Below are 26632 nucleotides of genomic sequence, written 5' to 3' on the forward strand. Positions count from 1 at the left end.
TACTATCCCGTGTGATCCAGAAATTGGGAGAACATTTCACAGACTTCGAAGAGAGAATCGACAAGGTGTTGCTTCAATAAATACCATGGCTGATCAATAGGGTGAATAGCAAATCCAAGAGCGTGTAGTAGTTGACAATCATTGCATAAGGCATTATGTTGTTCTTTTGGCATAAGGAATTCCATCGAGCATTTGAAGATCAGCTATTCAAGCAAATAATTTCGAGATCAAGCTAGCCATCATCACCATATTCAAACTTCAGTCTAATTTAGGGGTCTACCAAATGATGATCCAAATGGCCATATATCAAACTTTTTGGAAATTTGTGATACTTTCAAACACAATGGTGTCACAAATGATGCAATTTGTTTAAGGCTTTTTCCTTTTTTATTGAGGGATAAAGCTAAAGCATGGCTGAATGCACTCCCTCCTAGCTCAATAACTACATGGGATGATCTTGCTTAAAAGTTCTTTGCCAAATTCTTCCCTTCAGCTAAGACAGCAAAAATACGAAATGACATCACATCATTCATATAGTAAGATTCAAAATCGTTGTATGAAGCCTAGGAAAGATACAAGGAATTGCTTTGGTGTTGCCCTCATCATGGTCTCCAAAAATGGCTTCAGGTGCAAATTTTTTATAATGGTTTGCGTAAGCAGGTTCGAACCACAATTGATGTTGTTGTGAGAGGAGCTTTAATCGCTAAATTGATAGATAAGGCATATGATTTATTAAAAGATATGTCTGCAAACAATTACCAGTGGTCGACAGAGCAATCAATGTAGAGGAGAGTAGTTGGAATTCATGATGTAGATGCTATGACAGCATTATACACTTAGGTAGTAGCTTTAATTAAAACTCTTGAATCTTTTGATACTAATAGTGTGCAAAGTCCTTTTGTAGCTTGTGAGTTTAGTGGAGATAACCATGCAAGTCATCAGTGTCCAAGATCAATAGAAATAATACAATTTGTGAATAATAGCAGCAAAATAAACCTTACTTCAACATTTACAACCCAAGGTGGAGGAACCATCCAAACTTCTCTTGGGCCAATGATTAAGGGTTTTCCTTAACTTCAAGGCCAAATGCACCTTTGGGATTCCAACAACAAGCCAAAACACCTCTTTTAGAAAGGAAGCCAATTGTGGGAGATTTGTTAAGGTAGTAAATGACACAGAATGATAGCATCATATAAAGTCAAACAGCTTTTATTCAGAGTCAAGCAGTATCAATTCAAAACCTTGAGACTCAGGTTGGTCAACTTGTCAATTTATTAAACAACCGACCTCGAGGAACATTACCTAGCGATACAGAAGTGAATCTAAAGAGAAAAGGTAAAGAACAAGATATGGCAATCAACTTGAAGAGTGGAAAAAAGGTTGACAATAGTGTTAAGCAAGCTACTTTTCAAGATAAACCTGTTGAGAATGAAACAATGATTAAGACAGCCAACAAGCAAATTCGAGAGAGGGAAGCAAAGACAACTTTACCGTCACCACCCTTTCCTCAGCATCTTCAAAAACAAAAGCTTGATAAACACTTCCAAAATTTTCTAAAGGAATTCAAAAAGCTTCACATCAACATTCCTTTTGCAAAAGCTTTAGAGCAAATGCCATCATATGTGAAGTTTCTAAAAGACATATTGACAAAGAAGAGGAAACTTGAGGATTTTGAGACAATTACATTCACTGAAGAGTGTAGTGCAATAATCCAGAACAAGTTTCCCCCAAAACTTAAGGACCTAGGAGTTTGTTTATCCCTTGCTTAATTTGTAATTTTAATTTTTTAAAAACTTTGTGTGATTTAGGTGCTGGTGTCTCAATTATGCCTTTGTCTGTTGCTAAGAGAATTAGACTAAAGGAGATTCAACCCACTACAAACACCTTGCAACTAGCTGACAGGACAATAAGGCACCTCTATGGAGTGATAGAGGATTTCTTACTTAAAGTTAAGAAACTGTTCATTCCAATAGACTTCATAGTACTTGAGATGGAGGAGGATCAAGAGGTTTCGATCATACTAGGACATCTATTCTTAGCCACTGTAGCACACTAATAGATGTAAGTGACGGTAGAATAACATTCAGCATTGGAGAGTAGGTAGGTAAATTAACTATTTTCAATGCAACTAAAAGTCTTTCAACCACAACTCATTGCTATAGAGTGGACTTAGTTAATAAAGGTAAACGTAATCCTACTCCACACCTTACAAGTAAGTAAGCATTAATTCTTAAATCAGAGCCACTACCACCACAGCTCAAAACTAAACAGTGTTATGATGAGCATGATCCACCACCCTCAATTAATCTTGATTTTAAGGTGGGACAACAAGTGTTGCTAACCAAATCAGCCAAGCTATTTTCATGGAAACAAAAATCAAAGTGGTTAGGTCCATACAAGGTGGTTAAGGTCTATCAATGTGGCGCAATTGATAATTGTAGTGAATCTACCAAGACATTTGGAGTGAATGGGTAACGTCTCCAACATTACTTGGGAGGTAAATTGGATCGCTAAAGATCCTCAAGTACTTTAGTTGACAACAAAAGAGGGTATCATAGTCAAACTAGTAACTATAAAAAAACGCTTCTTGGGAGGCAACCCAAGCTATATCTTTTTAGTTTTAGTTGTTATGTTAGTTAATTTTGGTTTTTCTATTTAAATAAGTACTTACAACCTCTCTCTTGCTTGTTTGTTGAGTTTGCAGGTTTGGAAAGCATAAAGATAAGAAGGAAGAAAATTAGAGCTTTCAACGCACTGTCACCATTGATAAGGGTGTTTTTTTTCTTGTTCTTTTTAGCTTTTTACATTAAGGAAAATGTGCAATTTAAGTTTGGGGGAAGGTTTTATTGTTTGTAGTTTTTGTGATATTTTAGGTTAGTTTATTTTCATTATTTTTTTTTATGCATGTGCATTTGCATTTGAACTAGATTTAATCATGCTAGTTTCGTTTAATTTACCTATCCAATGATAAGAATGTAGTTTCATTCCTATTTTGTGTCACAACCCAAATTTTGAGCTATGACCGGCGCATGGGCCGAATAGGCATAGCCCACTAAGCCCAAGCAAGCCTATTTATATGACCTGTTCATCATTCCATCAAAAGTTACTAAAGTCACATTTCATAATTTCAATTCAAAATAATGCTAACCATTGCCAACTCATAGTGGCATTACCAATCAATATATATATATATATATATATTGTCTAAAACATATATCTTAATAATTTACATCGAGTTTGTCTATACACAACAAAGGGATACTTGACTTTCAACGGAGAGACCCAAGCGACAGTACAACTATTGAATGCCGAAAAACCTACTAAGGAGACAAATCTATAAGGACACATCGACCTAGTTACCGACTGCTTTCTGATCTGAAAATATGAAGTTGAAAATAATGAGTATAAACCCAATGAGTGAAAAAAAGGAAGGGAACAAGCAAACGATAAGAAAAGTTTAAAGAAATCATGATGCACTTATTTTCAAAAACAATGCAATTTAGTTTAGTTCTTATTAAAACCCCTCATTAAACCCTTAATTGGTTAATCACTTGATAATGAAAGATTCATACACAACAAAGAATTTGAAGAGTGAAAACTTGAGTAGCATTCAAGCAAGTTAAGTGAAATGACTAATCCTCGCTACAGCGGAAAGGCATTCGCTATAGTGAAATTTAGGCTCAAATCATTAGCTGGCCAAGGGTTTCTCACTAAAGCTCCTCATTTCAAACTTAATTAATTAATTCCTTGATGTTGGAAGTCCATGATCAATTATGATATTAAAGAAGTGAAAAATAAGGTAGAAACCAAACAAAGTAGCATGCATGACAGAATGTTTCTCGCTGCAGCGAGACCACCTATAGACATCTCACTGCAGCGAGAATGTATTCTAGCTGCAGCGAGTTACAAGACTGCAGCCAGCCTCCCAACCCGATAGTTTCTCACTGTAGTGAGAATGATAATTATGCATTATTGATTGACAAATCAATTATGCAGCGAGAATGACATCCTTTGTCTTTAAAAAGCTTGTACTGAACATTATGCACTATTGACAAATCATGGATCAACTTGAAAAGTTCAATTGATTGATGAGGACTCAAGGGATAGTTTACATGTCCAACCAAAAAGGTTTATAAAATTTAATTAATATTACTTTCAATATGCAACGTCAAATGTTAATTTCAAAGCTAATGATACTTCATAATTAAACTTAAATCGAGCTTTAAATTTTTATATTAAGATATAAAGAAAATCAATGGTCCTTAATGATGCCTTATAATACTAATTTCTCCTTATTCAATTGTTTAAAATCCTAAACCCATGAACCTATTCCAATTCATTTGTCAAGTGGGATACACATATATACCTTTTCACTTGGTATAAAACCCTTAGGATTCAAGTAAAAAAAACTTTATCATAGTTGGTTAAACAATGAAGCCACATAAGAATATAACAGGCTTCCAAGGCTTGAGGGTTTGACAAATTTCACTAATAAATGGAATTGCCTTATCAATGAGAGTTCCTAATGGCAACTTCATCATACATAGCAATCAATACGTGCACGCAGTTCTTCTTCTTACTCCATTGGATAATCAAAAGCAAAATCAAAATGTTACCATATTTACATGGCAATCCATATTCCATGCAGAAAGATGGTGAGGCCGCATGTTGGAAGGTTCAATTGAGAGTATTTATAGGCACTGGTTAAGGTGTTATTTTTCCTTTGTTTGATCTGTAGTGAGAGAGAACAGTTGACTGTGATCTACTGCCTTTTATCTTGGTTGATTACGAGATGGAAATTTCTTATGGAAACAAAAAACATGGAAAGAGCCTTACTTACAGATGATCTTTTTCGTAACTTTAAAAAGTGTTGGCTAGATTAGCAAGCATGCACTAATTTTAGTTTGGTTTTGGTGAACCTAACTACATGATTAATCACGCACCATATGTCTCAATTTTATTTAGATGATGATCAAAGCAACGAGGTCGAAAAGGAAAGAGAGATAGACATGCGTCTAAATTATGTTTGTCACAAAAAAATACGTTTAAAAGAAATTAGAATGTTTTGAGATGTAAAGATGTTTAGTTTGTGACTACTCTACTAGAATTATATTTAAAACTTTCAATTGATTTATCACCACAAAGAAGGGACAAGGAAGAGGAAAGGCCTAAGTTGGTTTTTGTAATATATGCATTAGTTTAAGCTTTTAGAGGTTGAAGGTATCTTTCTTGAAGGCGAAAAAGATGTGAATATGGAGGAAGTTTTTGCACAACTAGATTGTGTATGCCATGTTGGAGACCTAGAAATTAAAAGAGCATCATTAATAAGTAAGCCCAAAGAAGTAATCCATGGGTCTAGTTTGGTGATAAACAAACTCAAAGCAACTTGACAAAGAAAGTGGTGGATCAGTACTATTGCTGCCTTGACTGTTGAGGATAGATCATGATTCGGTTGGTTTAGCTTTGGGTTAGAAAAGCCCCTCATTGTTAGTTCATTGACTGTAAAATTGGGCTTCACAAGTCATTTGGAATAATTTTGGGATTTTGGTCAATTTCATTTGAGTTTCAAGTGCTATCTTTTGGATTTTGGAAGATGGGATACATTGAAATGTATTTTTTTAGGAAAAGTTCATGAAATAATTCTAAAAAAATGATTAACTAAAATTTGTAAATTGGAAATCAAATTCGATAGTTGGTGGATCAGATAAAAATAAATAAATAATTAGAAAGTTTTCATTCAATTATTTTCAATAGTAAAACTTCACTATCCTGGCCTGAGGAACTCACCTAAGTCTTGTCCTATGAAAGATTTCAATGTCCCATTATGTTGATCCCTTCATTTGTGAATCTTACTAGCTAGGTAATTCTTCGTGATAGTGTTTTTTGAGATATGATTAGGCAATTGAGGGAAGGGATTATACAATTTACAACTGACCCTAAATGGGTCATGCATGTCCATTTGTTTTGGGGCCTTGGGCCATGTTGGCTTGACAGCCCTATTCATGAGCTAGGTTTGTTATGGAATTTTTTGTGTTTTCTAGATATATAATTTTGGATTATATAATCGAAGGCAACAGTTAATTTTAATTGATTTTAATCTTGAAATGACAAAATATTATATTAATTTTCTTGCTTAATCATTCTGACAAGTTTTATTTTATATAAATCTTACCAAGACATTTATATTTTATGTCAAACTAAACCTAATCTTTAAAATCACTTATCGAGCTAAAAAAGAAAATACAATGTTTTTCTTATTGCAAATATTTGTTCTTGGACTTAAAATATAAATGAAATCTATTTTTAAAAGTCCACTCATCTAATTGTAAAATTGAAGAAGGTGCTGCTGCCCTCTTGATATGATTGATCCTTTGTCAAACTAAAGCTTCTTGGAATGCTGGCAAGCATAAAAGGATTGCTCATCTCTTTTAAGGGATTGATCCCCTTGAAAGCAAAAGTGATATTAAGTAGAGTAGAGAATCGATCCCTTAAGTTGTTTCAAGTTGTATAACGATTGGAATTTTGCAAGAAACAATGGCTCTTTCTCTCATTTAATGCACAATCCAACGTCTCCTAAGTTCTTTTTTTCAAGCAAATTAAGAGCATTAAGTGTTTAAGGTGAAAACTTTCAAATTAATTATAGCCAAGTCTTTTTCATTATCTTCAAAGTTCTAATTGTATTCATTTGACAAATAGTCAGTCCCGAGACATTTTTAGTTTGTAAAACATTGTTGGATTATTTCACTTTTTTGAAGTTAAGGGGAGGGAAAACTTTAAAAGAATTTGTGAGACTTGGTTCAAAAATTCCCTTAATCATGAGTGGATATTATAAAGTTTATACCCAAACTCTGAAAAAAATATATGTAAAATTGAAGATATAGTGACAAGGGAAGCTAGTGAAGAGGATGTAGGTGAGGGCTGAACCTCTTGAATTTGATATCTCTTCTCAACTCTTTTAATTTATTGCTATCTTTATTGATGTCTCACAAGAATTTTATTAACATTAAAGTTTGCTTCAAATTTTGGTAAATTCAATTCACCTTTCTCTTAATTGGTTTTTTTAATCATTGGAGGTAACAAGTGGTACAATAGTATGCACTCTATTTCGTAAGTCTAAAAATATTAGAGTGATCCAATGGCTCAAAGATGTATGTTCAAAGAAGGACATTCTATCTACGAAGCATCAAGAAATGATGATTTTGGAGTTTTGAGAATGGAAGAAAAGAATGAAAGTGTACATGTGGGTATAGGGTGTAGAGATATGATATATTGTAGAAAGAGGATGTAGAGCTCCTTCAAATGATGAAAATTGGGATAGGAAGCACATGAAGCAAATGTAATTAAGCTAAATAATATTTTCTCATATATTGCCATGATTAGCATCGATCGGTTTCGACCACAATGACTCGATTGATCGGTGTCAATTAACTTATCGATTTATTGTCACTATGTTTTGAGGGATTGACTTGATTGTCGATGAGAAAACTTTTTCATTGACACTAATCGAAACATTGATTATATGTATATATATATATATGGAAACTTACATCCTCGGCTAAAGCTCCCCCATATAGCCATTTCCTTTTTTTGTTGCTGTCATAGAGGTCATCTGTCATGTCGCTTGGAGTCGTCGCCTTTCATCTGCCAAGCTCATCTCCCCCATTTTTCCAAGTTTGGAGAAGGTGAATTGTAATTTTATTTTTTTGCAAATGTGTATCAACGGGGGATGTGTAAATGATGCAAACATTGCAATATTGTTAAATTAATGGACACTTTGTTATTTCATTTGACTTTGCAATGTTGTTAAATTTACTATTTTTTAATTAATTCAATGACAAGGATCGACGTTGGAAACAGGGTGAATCGTAGGCAGGTAATTCGCAGCACAAAGCGAAAACCAAAGTATTTTAATTCACTTTTAACCCTCAAAAGACTTCTTGAAAACATAATGTAGTTAAGTTGTACTCTTATGACACTATGTCATTGTGTTATTGTAACTTGTTACAATGAGCTGACTAAACTAGGTCCTGCGTCTATTAAAGCCAAGGCCTTGGTCTAGTCCAGTCCATTAAACCTTCGTCCAAGGCTATCTCTTTCGTTTTTAGCTTGGGCTAGGTTCAATCCATTATAGCCCGTAATCGATTAACCGTTTGAGTATGATCGAATTTAGTTTACTTGCTTCGATGGTCGTTCAATATGCTATAGTAAATGTATGCTTTTCACACATAACAATTAATTTCATATAGAAAAAAGTTGTTGATTATTTTAGGAAATCACAAATATGTTGAGATGTGGAAAAGACTAAACTTATTGTTTAAAAATCTTTTTTCTGAAACTAATTATGCAACAAACTAACATAAGTTGCTCTAAAAATATCAAGATACAGCAACCACAAGAATGTTGGTACAAAATCATTTTTAAACAATTAATTATGCACCGATTAACATAAATCATTATGAATATGTTAAGATATTTCAGTCCACATAACAGCTTAATTGGGCGTAAATATTTACATGAGGGTTCAATTAATTGTAATAAAAAGATAGTATAATACCATTGTAATCTCTTACAAATCAACTTTTTGCCCCATTAAAGTGTTCAAAGAGGAACAAAAGAAGTCATGCTTATTTTAGCTACATCTGATAAAGGTTAATCAGCAACAGAAAACATATTTCTTCCAGCTGCTACAAGATAAAGGCCAAAACACATGGAAGTTTACTTGTATCAATGCATAATCATACATAAATCAAGTTTTCTACAGCCTAATGCTACTCTCTAATTCAAAAAGAGCAAAATAAAACAGCAAATTCTAAGCACACACACAAACATAAATATATATATATATATATATATATTACAGGACCCAGTAATTCCAGGAAACCTTATCCAAACAAAACGCAAGGTCACATTCCAATTGTTACACATACCTTTGCCACTTTCTGACGACCGTAATGAACCACTCATGTTTCCTTGTGGTGAAGTTGTATCCATGAGACAGTCCAATTATTAGCCCAACACCAAATCCTGTCAAAACTATCTTCCAACCAAACTTGAAAGAACTCTCAATTTCTTCATCTTCTTTGGAGATCAAAGGAGGTGGTGGCTGCAAGACTTCAGGATTTCCACAATTTTTTGACAAAGGGTATCCACACAATCTTGAATTTCCCTCGTACGAATCATTTTTAAAGGTTTCGAACTGTGCTCCTCTAGGTATAGGCCCTTCAAGATTGTTATAAGAGACTTTGAAGACTTCAAGGAAGTTAATGTTGGCTAGTTGCTGAGGGATTTGTCCCGATAGCTTATTTCGAGAGAGGTCCAAAGATTCAAGATTCGTAATTTCCCCCAATGATGATGGAATATGACCAGTGATATTGTTATTTGAAAGGTTAAGCATACGAATTAGCTTCAGATTGCCAATGACTTCAGGGATTTCACCTTGGAACTGGTTGCTTGACAAATCAGTAGCTGAGATGGAATCTGGAACTTTCTCATATCTTAAGTCTCTGTCTTTGTTAGCCAATGTAACTACATAATTATAATAATTAGACCACTCATATCCTCTAGTTTGGAAGCTTGTATTTGCATTCATGTATGGGGATAAGCTGTTTGTATTAGCAAGTTCCATGGCAACCCAAATGTTTAAGTACTCAGATGGCAACTTACCCCTTAAACTATTATCTGAAAGGTCAATTACTTGCAACTTGGAGAATTCCGATTTGGCTTGAGGTTTCACTATCACACCATGCAATGCATTCGCTCTCAAGATGAGAACCTTAAGTTTTGGAAGAGTACCCAGCCAAGAAGGGAAGGTATCATTTATCAGATTGTTTCCGAGATTTAGAAATTCTAGCTTGGTACAATGGGCTAGTGACCTCGGTATTCTCCCTTTTAATTGATTTTGGCTCAAGTCCATCATCCTTAACCCACAGCTCTTCGTATATGTTGAAGGAATAGCACCAGCAAAGTGATTATTTCGAAGGTTGAGTACTTCTAGAGAGTCACTTAGGTTGACTAAACATCGCGGGAGTATCCCAGTCAAGTTGTTATCAGACAAATCCAAGGCCACAAGAAAAGAAAGATTGCACAGAATCGGTGGGATTTCTCCAGACAGTGAGTTATTTGAGAAATCATAATAGACGATGGAAGGTGGTGGGTGAGGCAGTGGTCCTCGGAACATGCTAGATTTAAGGTCGAAAAGCTCTAAGCTAGTCCATGGAAGAAGAACAGGAAGCTCCTCAAATCGTGTCAGAAAATTAAAGCTCAAATTTAAGTGCCAGAGAGTTTCTTTTCCCACGCGCAAAAACCATTTTGGTATTTGGCCATGAATGTTGTTGCCAGCAAGTTGCAAGACTTCCAATTCATCTTGACTACGCAGAAAATCTGGGAATTCAGATAAGTTGCAAAAAGCTAATCCTAAAACCTGGATCTTTGGAGCAGTGGCATTGATACCGACAGTGTTGAGCAGTGACAAGTTGTTCCTTGAAAGTCGGAGTCTGGTGAGATTTTTAAGCTCAAGAAATGAGTCCAACTTAAGAATTCCATTTAGTTGATTAACATGTAGATGAAGAAGTTCAAGATTCTCAAGCTTGAAGATTGATTCTGGAATCGGACCACTCAGAATATTTTTCTGGAATTTGATCTCAGTGAGCTTGGTTAGGTTTCCTATCCAAGGTGGAATCTGACCCTCTAATCTATTGGACCAGAGATATAAAGTAGTAATTTGGGTCAAATTTTTGAGAGCAGATGGGATCTTACCAGATAAACCGGTGTTTGATAGGTCCAAGCAAGTTAGATTGATTTGCGTACCAAGCCAAGACAAGGTTCCACGGTCGAAATTGTTGGTGGCAAGAGACAAATAAACAAGTTGGGTAAGATTGGCTATGAAAGAAGGGATTTCCCCAGAAAAATTGTTATCAGAGAAATCCAAAGTCATGAGCTGTTTCAGATTTCCAAGTGAAGGAGGAATAGGTCCCGAAAAGTTGTTAAGAGACAGATCAAGATAACTGAGTTCAGTAAGGTTACCCAGTGAACACGGTAACTTCCCTGAAAAATGGCAGTTGTAAATGTCCAAAAGTTCCAAGGACTTGAAGTTTCCAGATGATTCTGGCAGCTGTCCAAAGAAATTTGTGTTTGCAAGGCTTAATTCCAAAAGAGGGTGATTGCTCTGAATATTACGTAAATATCCAGTAAGCTTCGGATTGGACTGCAGGCTGAGAAACTGAAGAGCGGGTAACTCAAATATTCCTGTGGGAAACTCACCACGCAAGTCACAATTTGATAAAATTAAAGCTTTCAATGAAGAAAATTTTGCTAAGATATTAGGTACCGAAGAAGAAATTCTGACATCAGTAAGATAAAGTCCTTGAAGTTTAGTTAACTTATCAAGCAGAGAGCTCAAGCCTGTATTCCGAAGCTTCAATGAGTTCCCTGACAGATCAAGGAGCTGTAACTCTGACAGCTCTAAGATCTCTGACGGTATTTGACCAGAGAACTCGGAGTAAGAGAGGTTCAGAGATGTCAGTCTTGAGAGATTCCTAACCTCAGAAGGAACTTTAGAATTTTTGAAGACATTGTCTGCGAGATTAAGCCTTTGAAGGTGAACAAGGTGGAAGAGGCTGCTGCTAGAATCGATTGAACCATTAAGATAACTACTTCCAAGGTTGAGGCCGGTTACATGACCAGTGCCGTTGTCGCACTCCACCCCATCCCACGAGCAGCAGTCACCACTTTCCCTCTCAAGTTTCCACGATTCAGTTTTCGCATGGGCATCAGGACTACTTGAGGCAGAGTTATTGATGACAAAGCTTTCCTTGAACTGCAACAATGCTGAGCGTTCATCAGGGTGGCACAGTGGCCGTACCGAAGAAACAAGAAAAAACAGTAAGAGTAAATTAAGCAAGCTGATTGAAATGGAGAGATACAAAGGTGATCCCATAATGATATCTCAATCCTTTATGCCCTCAACTCATCGGCACTGACTGAACCATTTGTAGACAATTGATAACAGATAAACACAGCGTCTTTCAAGCACACCAGAACGTAGAAAAGAAACTTTTGAAGTCTTTTGTGGTCAACATTGAAGACTTAAACGGTGAAGTCTATTCTAGCCTGTATTCATTTTGGCTATCTGTTTCCGCTGCATCAACTTTATCAAAGATTCCTCAAGGCAAGCTCCAGGAACCTGCGCGGTTCCTGAAACTGGTTGCTCAATGGTCCATGAGTCTCACGTTGAAACTTTATCATTTTATAAAAGGTCTTCAGCTTTTGAATATAACAACCTTCTTCGCACTGTCATTATAAAATTGATGAATGTCATAACGCCTTTGTGCCCCATTGCTAAAGTAGCATCATAATTTGGTTCGATACAACATAATGATTAGCAATAATTTTACTGAAAACAGGAAATAATGCATAACTTCTTAATGGTTTTTATTTTTTAAATTTAAAGGTTATGATAAACAAGGGTGCAGGGTTTCAGAATTGCCATAAAAGGACTAGAGACTGGATTGGTGAAATTTTCATCTTGTTAACCGGCATTAACCTCTCAAATAATGATTTTCAAGGTGACATTTTGAAGGTTATTGGCATTTCATGTTTGATCTGTCAAACTCTAAAATTGTAAAAAATAACAATATATATATATATATATATGTGTGTGTGTGTGTGTGTTTGCAGGCGTGTCCCCGTGCCCTACTTGCATTATTGGCAGTGCAAACAAGCTAGTTCTATCAATTAGGCCTTCTTGCTTTTTTACTAACCTAGTCAATACTGCATGTCCCCATGCTGCAAAACCGTGTCCCCGTACCCTATTTGCTTAATTGACGGTTCAAAGAAGCTAGTTCTAGCATTCAGGTCTACTTGCTTTTCTCCTATTTTAACTACCCCAGTCAATACTGCAAATTTTATATATATATAGGGCGTGTCTCCGTAATACAAAACCGTGCGTGTCCCTGTAGCCTATTTGCTTTTTTGACAGTGCAAGCAAACAAGCTAGTTCTAACGTTCGTGTCTTCTTGCTTTCTCCTGTTTTTTACTAACCTAGTCAATACTGCAAATTACTGTTGGTGTAGAGTTCTAATATGTTTCGGTGAGTGCACGTTGGTGGAGTCCATTCCAACTTGAGGCATAAACTTTTTCTTTTACGACAAAAATGTTTTCATTAAAGTTACTTAAATGACTTGAAATTTCTTAACATGTGAGGAAACTTTATTTATCTACTTAAAAGAAAAAACAATAGTATCATTGATGAATTCAAAATTTTACATAAGATGTAGTTAAAAAGGAATTATAAATATAATCATATTATATATATATATATGTATATATCAAATTTCATATGTAAAATAATAAAAGAAAATTAAAAATTGAACCTTAACTCCACCGGTGCAATGGTAATCATATATAAACCTCTAAGAAAAATTAAAACTTTATTTATGAAATAAGATAAATTGCAAAAAAAAAAATCATGTTGCATATTCTAAAGGTGAAAAAAGGAAAGGGAAATACCATCCAATAGTCTAAAATCTTGGGTATAAATTTTAAGTTGATTATTGTATAAGATAATTCGTATAGAGGACACTTTGGTTTGTGTGGTTGGCCATTGTCCAATAAATGTGGCAGTTATATAACTGAATAAAATTCATAAATATATATTTACTTAAAAAAAGAGTACATCCAAAAGGTGTTTAAACGATTTGAAACGTAAAGTCCGTGACTACTCTATTAGGGTTACACCTAAAACTTTCATGGTTTATCACCACAAACGGACGAGGAGGAGAAGGAAGACCTAAATTGTTTTTTGTAATAATGTGCATTAGTTTAAGCTTTAAGAGGTTGAAGATATCTCTCTTGAAGGTGAAAAAGAAGTGAATATAGAGAAAGTTTTTGCAGAACTAGACAGTGTATGCCATGTTGGACACCTAGAATTTAAAAGAGCATCACTTAAAAGTAAGCCCAAAGAAGTAATTCATGTGTCTAGTTTGATGATAAACAAACTCAAAGCAACTTGCCAATGAAAGTGGCCGGATCAGTACTACTGCTGCCTTGACTGTTGAGGATGGATCATGATTTGGTTGGTTTGGCTTTGGGTTAGAAAGCCATTCATTGTAAGTCCATTGATTGTAAAATTGGGCTTTACAAGTCATTTGGAATAATTTTGGGATTTTGGTCGCCAATTCCATTTGAGTTTCAAGTGCTATCTTTTGGATTTCCGAAGATAGGATACATTGAAATGTAATTTTTTAGATAAAGTTCATGAAATTATTCTTAAAAATTCATTAAAATAAAAATTTTTTATTCAATTGTTAATTTTGATTGAAGTCTAAGTTTTTATTCAATTAGTTTCAATGGTAAAACTTCACTATCGTGGCCTAAGGAACTCAACCTAAGAGTTGTCCTATGCAAGATTTCAAAGTCCCATTGCTAGCTAGTTAATTCTTCATGATAGTGTATTTTGAGATATGATTAGGCAATTGAGGGAATGGATTATACAATTTACAACTGACTGACTCTAAATGAGCTTGGGCCATGTTAATCTAGTGCAAGAATTTGAAAAATTGAACAAGAAACTGATAATCAAGAAGTGTCTTCTGTCTGTCAAACCGAAACCTCTTGAATTGCTTGCAAGCATGAAAGGATTGATTATCCTAAGGGATTGATCCCCTTGAAAATTAAGTATAGTCGAGCATGAAGGGATTTATCCCTTAAGTCGTTTCAAGTTGTATAACGATTGGAATTTTACAAGAAACAATGGTTCTTTCTCTCATTTAAGGTGTTTTTCCTCTTGCAAGAAGTTCTCAAATACAGTCTTCTACTTTTCTTTCTGATTAACCAAGAAAATCGATTATTGCTAAGATTGGCTACATCACAGACACCTTGGAGGCCGATGAGGAGATTTCTTTGGTCAAATTGATTCATACGAGATTCTTCATTAAATTTGGAATTAAGAGTAAGATTAATTATGTACATCATTTACTAGATTTGACAATTCGTGTTTTTGTATCTTAATCTTATTAGATACGATTATACACGAAACACAACAAGATTAAACATAAACAAGATACAAATAGTTATTCATATTAGCATCTGAAATACGCACACGAATACGTTTAATAACAATGTAACATAACATAATTAACATATTTATTAAACGTATCAATGTACAACATGACTCGATTAATAACATGATTAAATAAAAATATTTACAATTAAATATAGTTTTATTATTTAAATTTAAAATCAATAATTATAAAAACAATTATAACAAAATAAAATATTAATGACATCAAATATAATAAAATTTAACATAAATAACATACATAAAATTCACTATCAATTTATCATATTCATACTAATAAAATCTATCATTAACATCTAATGTTAAAATACTAATAATATCTAAAATGATCCATAATTTTCATCTATAATTAAATATAGATCATTAACTACATCATCAACCATGAATAATTAAACAACTATTTAAAATTATTTAAGTAAGGCTAAAATAGTATTTGACAATTAATTTTTAATGAGTTGATAAACGTGTTAAGTATATATATTTAAACACGATAACATGATTAATTAACATGTTATTCATGTTTGACACGTTTAAGACATGAAAATTCATGATTAGATAGGAATAGACCTGGCAATTTTAAACACGACACGTTAACACGACACGAGAAAACACGAATTAAACAGGTTTTGGGTTTAGTCTTAATATGTTTCGTGTCTAATCGTGTCAGACACATTAAGACACGAAAATTTTCGTATCTTAACGTGTCAGACACAACAAACATGTTCAAAACATGTTTACTTAATCGTGTTATCGTGTTTAAACGTATATATATGATACGTTTATTAACCTATTAAAAATTAATAGTTAAGATTATTTTAACCTTATATAAATAATTTTAAATAATTATTTTAATAATTTTTTTTTAATTTTATAAATGTAATAATGTAATTATTACGATTGAAAATTATGAATGATTTTTATATTATCAGTATTTGAAAGTTAGATGTTAATGATGTATTTTATCATATTATACGATAATGAATTTTACATATATTATTTATATTAAATTTTATTATATTTGATGTTATTATTATTTTTGTTTTGTTATAATTATTTTTATAATTATAGATTTTAAATTTAAATAATAAAATTATATTTAATTGTAAATATTTTTATTTAATCATGTTAAACTTGTTATTAATCGTACCGTGTCATATATTGACACGTTTAATAAACGTGTTAATCGTGTTGTGTCATGTTACACGTTTATTAAACGTATATGTGTACCTGTTTTAAATTTAAGACACGAATATTAAACGTATCGTGTTCATGTTTAGCCTTAACGTGTTTCGTGTCTCATCTTGTTTGACACGTTTACGATACGAAAACACGAATTGCCAGATCTAGCCGTGGCAGCGTTAAAACTAAAAAAACGAAATATTATTTTCATTTGGTGTATATGTCACGACCCAATTTCCCAGGCCATAACCGACGCATGAGCTCAATGAGCATAGCTCACTAAGCCCAAGCAAGCCTATCCATTTACCTTTGCTTAACAAATTTATCATATCATGCATACACACACACCTTTTCTCGGGTGTGAATATAGCCAAAACACAATGACATTATCGATAATAACATACATGAACTATACCAGTCATGTATTTAACAATTTACATTGCATACACATATTCACATTGTTAGATTGTATTCACAATACAAAATGACCCATGACTTCCAGCGGAGACATTTACAATAAAAGGGATTACTATCGAATGCCAGACACATACCTAGGAGATGCACTACGGGGACTCCTAGATCTAGGGTCCAACAGTCACCTGATCTGAAAACATGAATTTTTATAAAACGTGAGTACAATACTCAGTGAGTGAACAAGAAGGGAACAATCATACCATAAGGAATGTTTATCGAAATCATGATGCATTCATTTTCTCAAAACCATGCAATTGTTTTAGCTCTTTTAAACCCCTCATGTAAACCTCACATGAGTAAATCACTTTACAAAAATCCATGCTCAACTATGGTACCAAAGAAATGGGAAATATAGCAAAAACTCACAAGTTAGCAAAATAGACAAAAAGTTTCTCGCTGTAGCAAGAACCAGTTCTAGTGAAGGCCCTCAAACCCGAGAGTTTCTCGCTGCAGCGAAACAGAGCAACAAGAGAAAAGTTTCCCTTCACTCAACAAGAAGGCCATCCTACTAAACCAACAAAATCAACATAAAACTCATAAAAATTCTCAAAGTGCAATGTATCAAATTTCACATATATGTCAACCATATATCACATTCATGAGCTTTCATTTTATAAGTCTAGATATGCATAATTTGATAGACAAACATCAATATCATCATAATCACACTTGGCTCATGTACATCCCCCTACATCGTGCACATAGCCGGCATCATCGTGTGCATCCCCACACATCGTGCACAATCAGTGCCATCGTGTACATCCCCCCACATCGTGCACACGGGCACTATCATCATCCATCTCTCACGCCACCATCATCACCGGCATGTGCATCCCCCCACATCGTGCACACACACGGTTATAGTCATTATACATAATATCATTCATCATGCACAACATATATATATATCATCATATTGCAATAATGCATGAATCCATAGCAATCACATATCACAACATCAAACCATTTAACAAAAGCTTGTTCCCAAGGTACATTTTCTAAGACAAGTTGGATAGAATCTTTCATATTCCCCAAAACAAGTTTGAAATGCAAGTCCACTCACCGATATCGAAAATCCAGATTCCGGGTGCACTCGGACTAATAGCCCTCAAGCGCAATTCCTTTCTCTTTTCCGGATGTCTCACTACCTTGACAAATAACAAAGTCGAGGAATTTACTATATTGTCCCTAAATTGATATAAACTAATTTAAATTACTAATGCTTGATATGTAAATGCAAAAATACGTCCGATTACCGCTTAATCGCGGTATCGATTAAATTCGACTGATCACCGATTAATTGGCGATTGTGTCCAAATCACCTCCAAATTAATCCATTTCTCCTCTAATACCTTAATTTACCACATACCATTTAAATAAAGCCAAATTCAGCATTAGAACCCTCACAGTTCCTTATAGAAAAATTCGGTCATTTGGTGCACTAGCACCGAAATTTTTTTCTACATAACCGTTTCACCTTAATTCATCATTTTCCAAGCTATTTTCCTTGAAATAAAAACAATCCCCCATTGATATTCAGCCCTCATGGTTCGACCAACAAGGAACCCTAGAGAAATTGAATATTTCTTTTGTGTTTTTGTTCATAACCATGCTTAACTATCCCTAAACACTAACATAGTCTAAAATCAAATTATTCCAACAACAATTCCTCTTCCATACCCATTTTTCAGAATTGAATTCATCATGATAACTCAATATTCAACCATGGAAATCAAGAACAAAAGCATGGGTAAGCTAGGTATCAAGGAGAATTAAAGAAATTTTAACTTACCTAGCTTGTTTCCTTGATTTCTTCACTTTTTCTTTGAATTTCCACCTAGGTTTTCTTGTTTTTCCTTTTGTTCTTCCTTTTTTCTTGTTGCTGGATGCCTAGGCCGAATATGGTGAGGGAATTGGGGATTTAATGGGCTGATTTCTATAGAAAATAATAAAATAATCAAGCATGCCATGTGTCACATGCTTATTGGCCCAATTTTTAACTTTTTGACTTTTTCTTCTTAATTTTCCACCACAAATATTCTGGTATTTATCCAATCCTACCACAATTAAAATCCCTTGGTCTTGACAAGTGCTGGGGCAAAAAATTTACCGATTTGCCCCTGAAACGAAAAAATTACGATTTTACCCCTATACTCCGAAATGTACCGGAAGCACATTATTTTTACTTTTCAACCTCAAATCACACTAATATTGATCAATATTAACCAAATGGGCAAAAATTGTTTTATAAAAATTTTCGTTTAGTCCTCTAGTGACAAAATTACCATTTTGCCCTTATACTCAAAAAATACCAAGAATCACAATTTTTCACTACTAAACATCATTTTATACTCCAATAATCATAATTATATTTCATATAATTATTCTTGGTCAAATGTGATCAAATCTTGGTTAGAAATCTTCATTTTATCATCAAATGATAAAATAGCCGTTTTATCCCTAATCAGACAATTTTCCTGATAGACTCCAAATTGGACCTTAAACTCTCAATCACTATTCTAAGCCATTTTGTGGGTTTCAAAATTTTCAAATTCCTCTTAAAATTTCTATTTGAACCAGTTCAATACTCGATTTAACTTAATTGTACCACGCGGTACAATACCATCTTTTAATCGAGCTTGACAGGATCTCACAGTATATAAGGAAAATAAGTAAAATAAAATTCATTTTATTGTTATACAAGAAATGAATTATTCTCTAACGAAAGCAATCCAATATAATTAAACTTCTTTTTATTTATCAAATAAATTCTCTTGTTAATTAGTAATTAAAGTTAAAAACAATTAAATTATAATTCTTTACACATGCACACGCACGCTAAATATACTAGAGACAAATCTGTACATTGCACGCGACGCGCCTTATACTCCTCAGGATGTGATCCACCCACCAAATCCATTACAACTTCCACTTAAGAATCCTATCGGAAACCTTGCTTCACAACCCTTTCCAAAAACCTTCATGTGGTCAAGTGTAGAAGCCACTAGTAGCTTCCTTTTATATATACATATATATAATATAAATTATTTATAAAGACAAATCATTTTGATTAATTATATAATCCAGGAAATAGAAAATAATTTGTATTTAATATTTAAATAAAATTAAAATACATTGACTACTATACCCAAGTTCATGACAGAATTATTAAAATACATTGACTACCATACCCAAGTTCATGACAGAATTGTTTTAGCTCCCAAATATTCTCAAAAGTGATCATGAGGTTTTGACAGATAGTCTGTTACACTTCTTGTCCATAGGATGGATCAACTATGATACCAAATTTTCAAGCCCTTCACGTTTCTATCCTCCTGGAAAAACAAAACTGAGGGCATGGTGAGAATACATCTCACTCCTTACTTAATTACATAGCAGTTAACAATAACTAATATTAAACAAGACAATATGGGACATGCGACTAGCATAACATCCAAAACAACAATACTTCCCCAAATATACAGAACAATCCATCACTCAGCATATGATAAATTCTCTTGTTCTTGTACAAAACAACCAAGTAAACCGACAAAAGGAAATTAGGTTAAAAAAAAGAAAAAAAATAACAACACCAAATATCATTCCATTTCCATCACTTTCAGAAAAAGGCCTCCCCTGCCTCCATAAAGCCTTCGAAGTAGTTGCAATTCATACTTTCAACCTTCACAAAGCAAGCAAAAGAAAAGGCAAAAAAGTTAAAACAAAGTCAGCTCTCAATATATATATAATCAGCCAGGCAAAAACAAAGAATCGACATAAAAATTAAGGTTTTTACACCCAACATGTCTGAATTGAAAATCCCTTGTTTTCTTCATGAATGAAGCAACCAACGAATAAGCATAAAAATAAAAAATATGGATTGGCACAAAAGTAAACTATGCCATACTTGAGTCAACTGTCTATGCGAATATGTTTTAGAAACAGAGCAATTTGATCTAAAAATGTGACCAAACTTGCCCAAGGTCTTCATTGCAGTTGCAATTCAAAAGTAATAGATAACAAAATATAAGGAATCATATTACTCACCAATTATTCCCTGACTACCATCACCTCCGGTCATCTCTCCGTGATTTTCTCTCACTAGACCGAGCATCATCATATGCCACCTTCACAGAATGATCCAACTGTCTATCTCTCACACGACCTTTATTTCCTCGTTCATCTTCCTCCCCTTTTCTCTGCCTGCGGCTTCCATGCTGCTGCTCCTCATCCCTTCCGTGACTTCTATATTTATGGTCCATCTCATCTCTTGCATGTTTTCTCCCTCGAGGTTCTTCTTCATCCTTGCTCTGCCTTCCACCACCTCTCCAGTCTTCATAATCCCAATCATTCCTCCTACTTCCATGATGTGATTCACTGATCTTACTTTGAATTCTGTCATCCTGTTTACGATTGTCACCATCAAACTCTCCTCCAGACCTAACTAACCTAGAATCAACCTTTGGGTCATATCTTTCATACTCCACCTCTTTTCCTAAGTTTCGACTTCTTGACTTTGATTCTGGTTGCTCATCAGTGTATTTGTCATCAAGCTTCCTCTTACCCTTCATCATTTCCCTACTATTCTCTAATTTTCGCAAGCTATCATCCCGATTAATAGTCCTTTCCCTCCTCTCATAATTCTTGGCTGCACCAGATGCAAACTCCTTATCTTCTTGACTACCTCTACCACGATTGTCTGCATTAACCCCATGACCTCTTCTGTCTCTGTCAACATTCTTCTTGCCAATTATATTATGTTTTTGATCACTACTGTCAGAGTCCTTATCACTAGAACTTGAATCACTATCATCTGTCAGAGAGACTGATCTCCTCCTACCAACTCTTTGTTTTGGTGCTGTAACCTTGCCAATTTTCCTATCATAAGAGGAGCTAGAATCTTCATCATCATCAGAATCATGTCTTCTACCTCTTACCCTACTTTTTTCTACTTTTCCATCACCTGCAGTATCAGAATCACTCTCCTCTTCTGTATCGTAGTTATAACGACCTTTCTTAACGGTTACTTTTTTACGATCTCTTGTTCCGTTAGAATCAGAATCAGATTCACTATCCATGTTTTTGTCCCTTCTTCTCCTGTGGCTACCACTCAACTCAATCTTTTGTCTTTGAACTTCACCTCTCTTCTTTTCTTTCCCACCATTAGTATCAGAGTCAACCTCACTAGAGTCATGTCTCCTACGAGATGTTTTGTGCTTGTCAACATTTCTTTTGCCAGTTTCATCATCTTTCCTATCTGAATCAGAATCAGAATCATCACTATTACCATCACTATCATGGGGTCTGCGTCTATCATGCTTCTTAGCCGATTTTTTCTTCCTGCCAGTGGCAAAGTCATCAGAGTCATTTTCACTTTCATAACCCTTACGACTCTTCTTGCGAGCAGCCTTCTTCAAATACTCTATACTACTATCTGTTTCAGCATCAGTGTCATGATGCCTAGACCCCTTCTCCTTTTTCTTTTTCCAGTGTTTTGACTTGTCAATTTCATCTCCAATTGTTTGGCCCTTTTTCTTGTCTGTCTTCACCTTAATGTCATCCACATCCACTGCAGTAGCAATGGGACGCTCTCTATCTAGAAAGGCATGCTCACGCTTATCACTATTCATCAAAGGAGGAGCAGCAGATTCAGAAAGTTCAATCCCAATCCCGAGAGCAGCTCTCAAGGTCTCCATCTGCTTCTCCTTCCTCGCAGCAACTTGGTGAGTTTGTGTATCCGAAACCCTGACCCATCACAAAAAAAAAAAAGAATTAATAAATAAATAAATATTAATCCATAAATAATTAATTAATAATCTAAAAATACCAAAAACAAATTAAGATGATGATTTACTTTTTCTGATGAGTAGGGGTAGGTATAACTTCTCCTTCTTCCTCATCTTTCTCTTGCTGAGCTTCAAGAGCCTTCCTAGCCTCGATGAGCTTATCAGCGATCTCGGACTCAGTGTAGCCTTGCTCAGTGAGTTTATCTTCTAAAATCACAAGCTTGAGCTCAATCTGACGTTTGCGGTCGTGCTCGAGGATATCCTTATTGGGCTTCTTGGTGGTGAGGCCAGCGGTGCCTTGACCAGCCTCGAAAGGCCTGGTAGCGTCGGTTACCCGATTCGTCTTCGGCTTTACAAAGAACTTGTTGCTCTGGATATAGCCGTTGGTGCCCGAACCCCGAGGGGTGGTCAGTCCGATTCCGTTGTACATTTAGGAATTTTTCAAAACCCTAACTCCTCTATTTCTGCAATTGCTTTTATGATTAGGATGGATACTCCAAACGAACTTAAAAACAGAAAAATGAAAAAAAAAAACAGAAGGAGAAAAGAAACAGAAACTCACTTAGATTTACGTACGAATCGTGTCTCTTTTGCACAACCGCCTTCCAAATCGAAGGTAGAGAAATTCCTGCGAAAAAAAAAAGACACAAAATCAAAAACACTAGAAAACTAGGCAACCCAAATCACAATCAGCCAAACACAAAAAAAAAAAAAAAACCGAAGCAAAAGAAATATACAAAAACAGAAGGAGAGTTCACAGCCGATGAGGCTCAACTTCGAGCTTTCTTTGGGGAGTTCTTGGTTTTCAGGTTATAGGATCTTTTAGGGCTTGCTTTTGTTCGGTTCAAGAGGGAAGGTGAGGTGACAGGTGAGTGGACGGTGTAGCAAGTCCGCCGGCTGATAGAGACGATGGGGGAGGGGCGGTTTGTTTGGAGATTTTGGAGATAAGGAAGAGGGGTTGATAAATAGAAAGAGGGCGGTACCAAACGACACCGTCTAGTAGAAAGAATGACCAAAGGAGAAGAGAACAAGCTTGAGCAATTGGACTATTCGATACGTCATGCTTAAAAGATTAAATAAATTAAATATTTTTAAAAAATTAATTAAAATATATTACACATTATATTAATTCGATTTATTTGATTTTGAAGTAAAAAGATTAAAATTTTAATTTTTTATAAATTATAATATTAAATGTATAAACTTCATTTTTTATTTATAAACATAAAATAAAAATTAATAATAAAAAATATATTTTATATAAATTTAAAAATAGTATATATAATATTATATAATATATATATAAATATTAGTTTGATTGTTTGGTTGATTTGTTTCAATAATTTTAAAACAAAGAACTAATCAAATAAATTAATTAAATCAAATTTTTTGAACCAATAGACTCAATTGATTAATTAGATTGAACTATTTTATCCAAATTACATTTAATTTCATTAGATCATTAGTTCAATCTAATTTTGCTCATCCTTACCATATGAGAAAGTTTAAGGTCTGTTGGGCAACTACCAAGCCCATTGGAGTGAGCCTTTGGACCTTTTTTTTTATATTTTTAAGCCCATTTTATTTTCTTTATGTTTTTTATTAATGTATTTTACACCAAATAAGATAATTAATTATGATTAATTAGAATTAATCTCAATTATAGGAAATTGCTTGGAATGTGTAAAGACATAGTTCCAAAGTAATTTCTTAAAGTGAGAGATAAATTAGGATCACACAAAAGAGTTCACATGGTTATAAAATTTAATATCAAATAATTAATTAATTAATTAAATTAATCATTATTTAGAATTATAATAATAAAGAATTGATTGCTACTTAACACTAATGGAGCTCATTGAACTTCATTTCATCAATTCACTACAAGAAGGGTCATTCATAATCACTTTAGAAATTGGAAATGCGATTTCTTGGTCAAACTCATAACCTATTTTGCATATCGAGCCGAATTATGGGTGTGTTTATTAGGGTTTGTCGATGATATGGGATGAGAGATGTTGTAAGGTGATCTTGGTTATGGTCAACAAAACCGTTGCATTAAGTGATTCAAATAGAAAAAGATGAACTAAATGTTAATTCAGATTTGATTTTGGCTATTAAAAATCTCTTAAAGAAAGAATGACAAGTCAGTATCATTCATATGTATCTCGAATCTAATCGTTTAATAGATTTTCTTATGAATATAACTTTTCTATATCTTGTTGGTATGATACGTTTTTAAATATCCTCTTAAGGTCAGTGCTTCAATTTCATTAAGTGATGTCGTGGGAATTTCATCATTAAGTGATGTCTTGGGAATTTCATTTTGATACAAATGTACTATTTTTATTTCCTTCTAAAAAATAAAAAGGAAGCAAAAATGATAAAAATAAATAATGAATAATTCAGATAATAAATAATAAAATGATTAAATTATGAATGATAAAATATAAATGATGATAAAGATAATAATAAAATAATAAGTTATTAAAAAATGATGATAATGTTTTGAATGTATTAAAAATATAAGATAATACAAGAATAAATAATAAACAAGAAATGGATTTTTGCAAATTACCCTATCTAAAAACAAGTTGATAGTTTCGAAAGAAACTCGCACCAATACTACGACGTCATTAACCATCCGAGTATTTTTTTTCCTTTTTACCTAGGAGTTAATTCTTCCCAAAATGAACATATTAAATTCTTTATATACAAAAGAGAAATCCTCTAAATTCTTGTATGATTGTGATAATTTTGTTTATTAGTCAAGGATAATAACTTACACTTTGTATAAAATTTACAATACTAAACTTTATATAAATAGATATAGATATTATAATTTTACAAAAAAAAATTATATACTAAATCCTTTTCTTCTTCACTCAGACCTCTACTTTATAAATTTAAATAAATATAAATTTTATAAATTTTATAGAAAAAAGTCAATCTAAGTTTTGATTCTTGACTAATAAATAAATAAAAAGAAAAAAAATTCTATCCATATTAGTTCGGAAAAACAAATTTTATAATAGATGTAAAAGGATATAAATTTTGTATATTCTATCTTAGCAAGTGATTCTTGTGGAGTAAATAAAATGATCAAATCTATCTAAATGGGGGACACAAATTTCGTGTTTATTCAATAGTGGAAACTTCAACAGTCTTTATTAGGATATAGTCTTTGATCTTAGTATTAATCTATGCTTAGACTAGGTATAAACCAATTTGAGTTGCATGATATTTTTTGTAAGAGATTATTCACACACATAGGAAAGTCTATTCTAAAGTGAGCTTTCATTTGAATTGATGCATGAAATTGAAGATTATTTGTATATTACCTTAAGTTGAAATTGTGGGATAGTTTTTTAGGAAAAATTAGGAAATCATGGTGAATTTTTATCTCTTGAAAAGTCTTTTCATTAAATTTTGTTGTTTTCTTTTCTTTTACTCGAGGACTAGCAAAATCTTAAGTTTGGAGATGTGATAATTCTATTTTGTAGAATTATGTTGATCTCAAATTGTTCGTAAAAGTTAACTAAATTCTTGACTTTAGATTAAGATTTCGTTAATTTTAGTTATTTTTCTAATTAGTTTATTTTTATTAAGTTATTTTATTTTATGCTAATTTTATGTTTATTTCCTAAGTTTGGTTATTATTTACTAGTTTTTATATTTTTGTAGGACTCTAGGTGAATAAGACTTAATTTGGTAAAGAAAGGTGTTTAAAGAGTTCAAGCCCTATTCGCACATGTTGCAGTATTTTGATTATAACTCTCACTTTAGATGTCCAACTAAGGCTATTCTTAGACCATTGAAAAGCTAAGAGACAGACCTACAACTGTTATGAAGATTATTTTGCCCAGTTCTACTTTAAAAATGGAGAAAATCGTAGTTAAAATTGACAGAGTGTAGTAGTCAGCCAGCAAAGGCATGAAGCCATTGGAGCGACGTGGTTTAGGGGGGTGTGCCGCAACATCGAGATGGAAAATTTGAAAAAATAATGCGAAAAAGAATCAGCTACAGGCTGATTAAGTTTTTATTGGGCTCTACACTTATTTTAAGCCCAAATTAAGAGTCATTAGGCTAAAGTAGTTTAGTTTATGTAGAATTAGGT

General features: G+C 33.6%; 3 protein-coding genes across 4 annotated transcripts; 1 reads left to right on the forward strand and 2 right to left on the reverse strand.

Moving 5' to 3' along the window:
* On the forward strand, positions 1350 to 2056 carry LOC108663632. Its single transcript, XM_018128853.1, has 2 exons — positions 1350 to 1698; positions 1809 to 2056. Exons 1-2 carry the CDS (start codon positions 1350 to 1352, stop codon positions 2054 to 2056), a joined length of 597 nt encoding a protein of 198 aa, XP_017984342.1.
* Positions 8918 to 11935, reverse strand: LOC18587067 (receptor like protein 30). The gene has a single exon (XM_018128854.1). It carries the CDS (start codon positions 11933 to 11935, stop codon positions 8918 to 8920), a length of 3018 nt encoding a protein of 1005 aa, XP_017984343.1.
* On the reverse strand, positions 19926 to 23532 carry LOC18586947 (serine/arginine repetitive matrix protein 2). Of its 2 annotated transcripts, none has more exons than XM_018129318.1 (5): positions 23253 to 23532; positions 23078 to 23143; positions 22584 to 22979; positions 20777 to 22474; positions 19926 to 20064 (listed from the first exon to the last, which is right to left on the reverse strand). In XM_018129318.1, the coding sequence occupies exons 3-4, from the start codon at positions 22943 to 22945 to the stop codon at positions 20797 to 20799; spliced, it is 2040 nt and encodes a 679-aa protein (XP_017984807.1). In that variant the 5' UTR covers positions 22946 to 22979; positions 23078 to 23143; positions 23253 to 23532; the 3' UTR covers positions 19926 to 20064; positions 20777 to 20796. The 2 variants fall into 2 exon arrangements, with proteins under 2 accessions (XP_017984807.1, XP_017984806.1); XM_018129317.1 differs by lacking the exon at positions 19926 to 20064 and adding an exon at positions 20173 to 20411 and having other exon boundaries at positions 23253 to 23519.

Source organism: Theobroma cacao, chromosome 10 (genome assembly GCF_000208745.1).
Source record: "Theobroma cacao cultivar B97-61/B2 chromosome 10, Criollo_cocoa_genome_V2, whole genome shotgun sequence".
Taxonomy (NCBI): Eukaryota; Viridiplantae; Streptophyta; class Magnoliopsida; order Malvales; family Malvaceae; genus Theobroma; species Theobroma cacao.

What these genes read in the sequence shown, in the direction of transcription:
- LOC108663632 (XM_018128853.1), top strand. Translation starts at nt 1,350, where the DNA reads ATGGCAATCAACTTGAAGAGTGGAAAAAAGGTTGACAATAGTGTTAAG. An exon ending in AATTACATTCACTGAAGAGT is followed by an intron (nt 1,699 to 1,808) that starts GTAGTGCAATAA and finishes TGTGTGATTTAG; the next exon opens with GTGCTGGTGTCTCAATTATG.
- LOC18587067 (XM_018128854.1), bottom strand. Translation starts at nt 11,935, where the DNA reads ATGGGATCACCTTTGTATCTCTCCATTTCAATCAGCTTGCTTAATTTA.
- LOC18586947 (XM_018129318.1), bottom strand. Translation starts at nt 22,945, where the DNA reads ATGTACAACGGAATCGGACTGACCACCCCTCGGGGTTCGGGCACCAAC. An exon ending in ACCCCTACTCATCAGAAAAA is followed by an intron (nt 22,475 to 22,583) that starts GTAAATCATCAT and finishes GTGATGGGTCAG; the next exon opens with GGTTTCGGATACACAAACTC.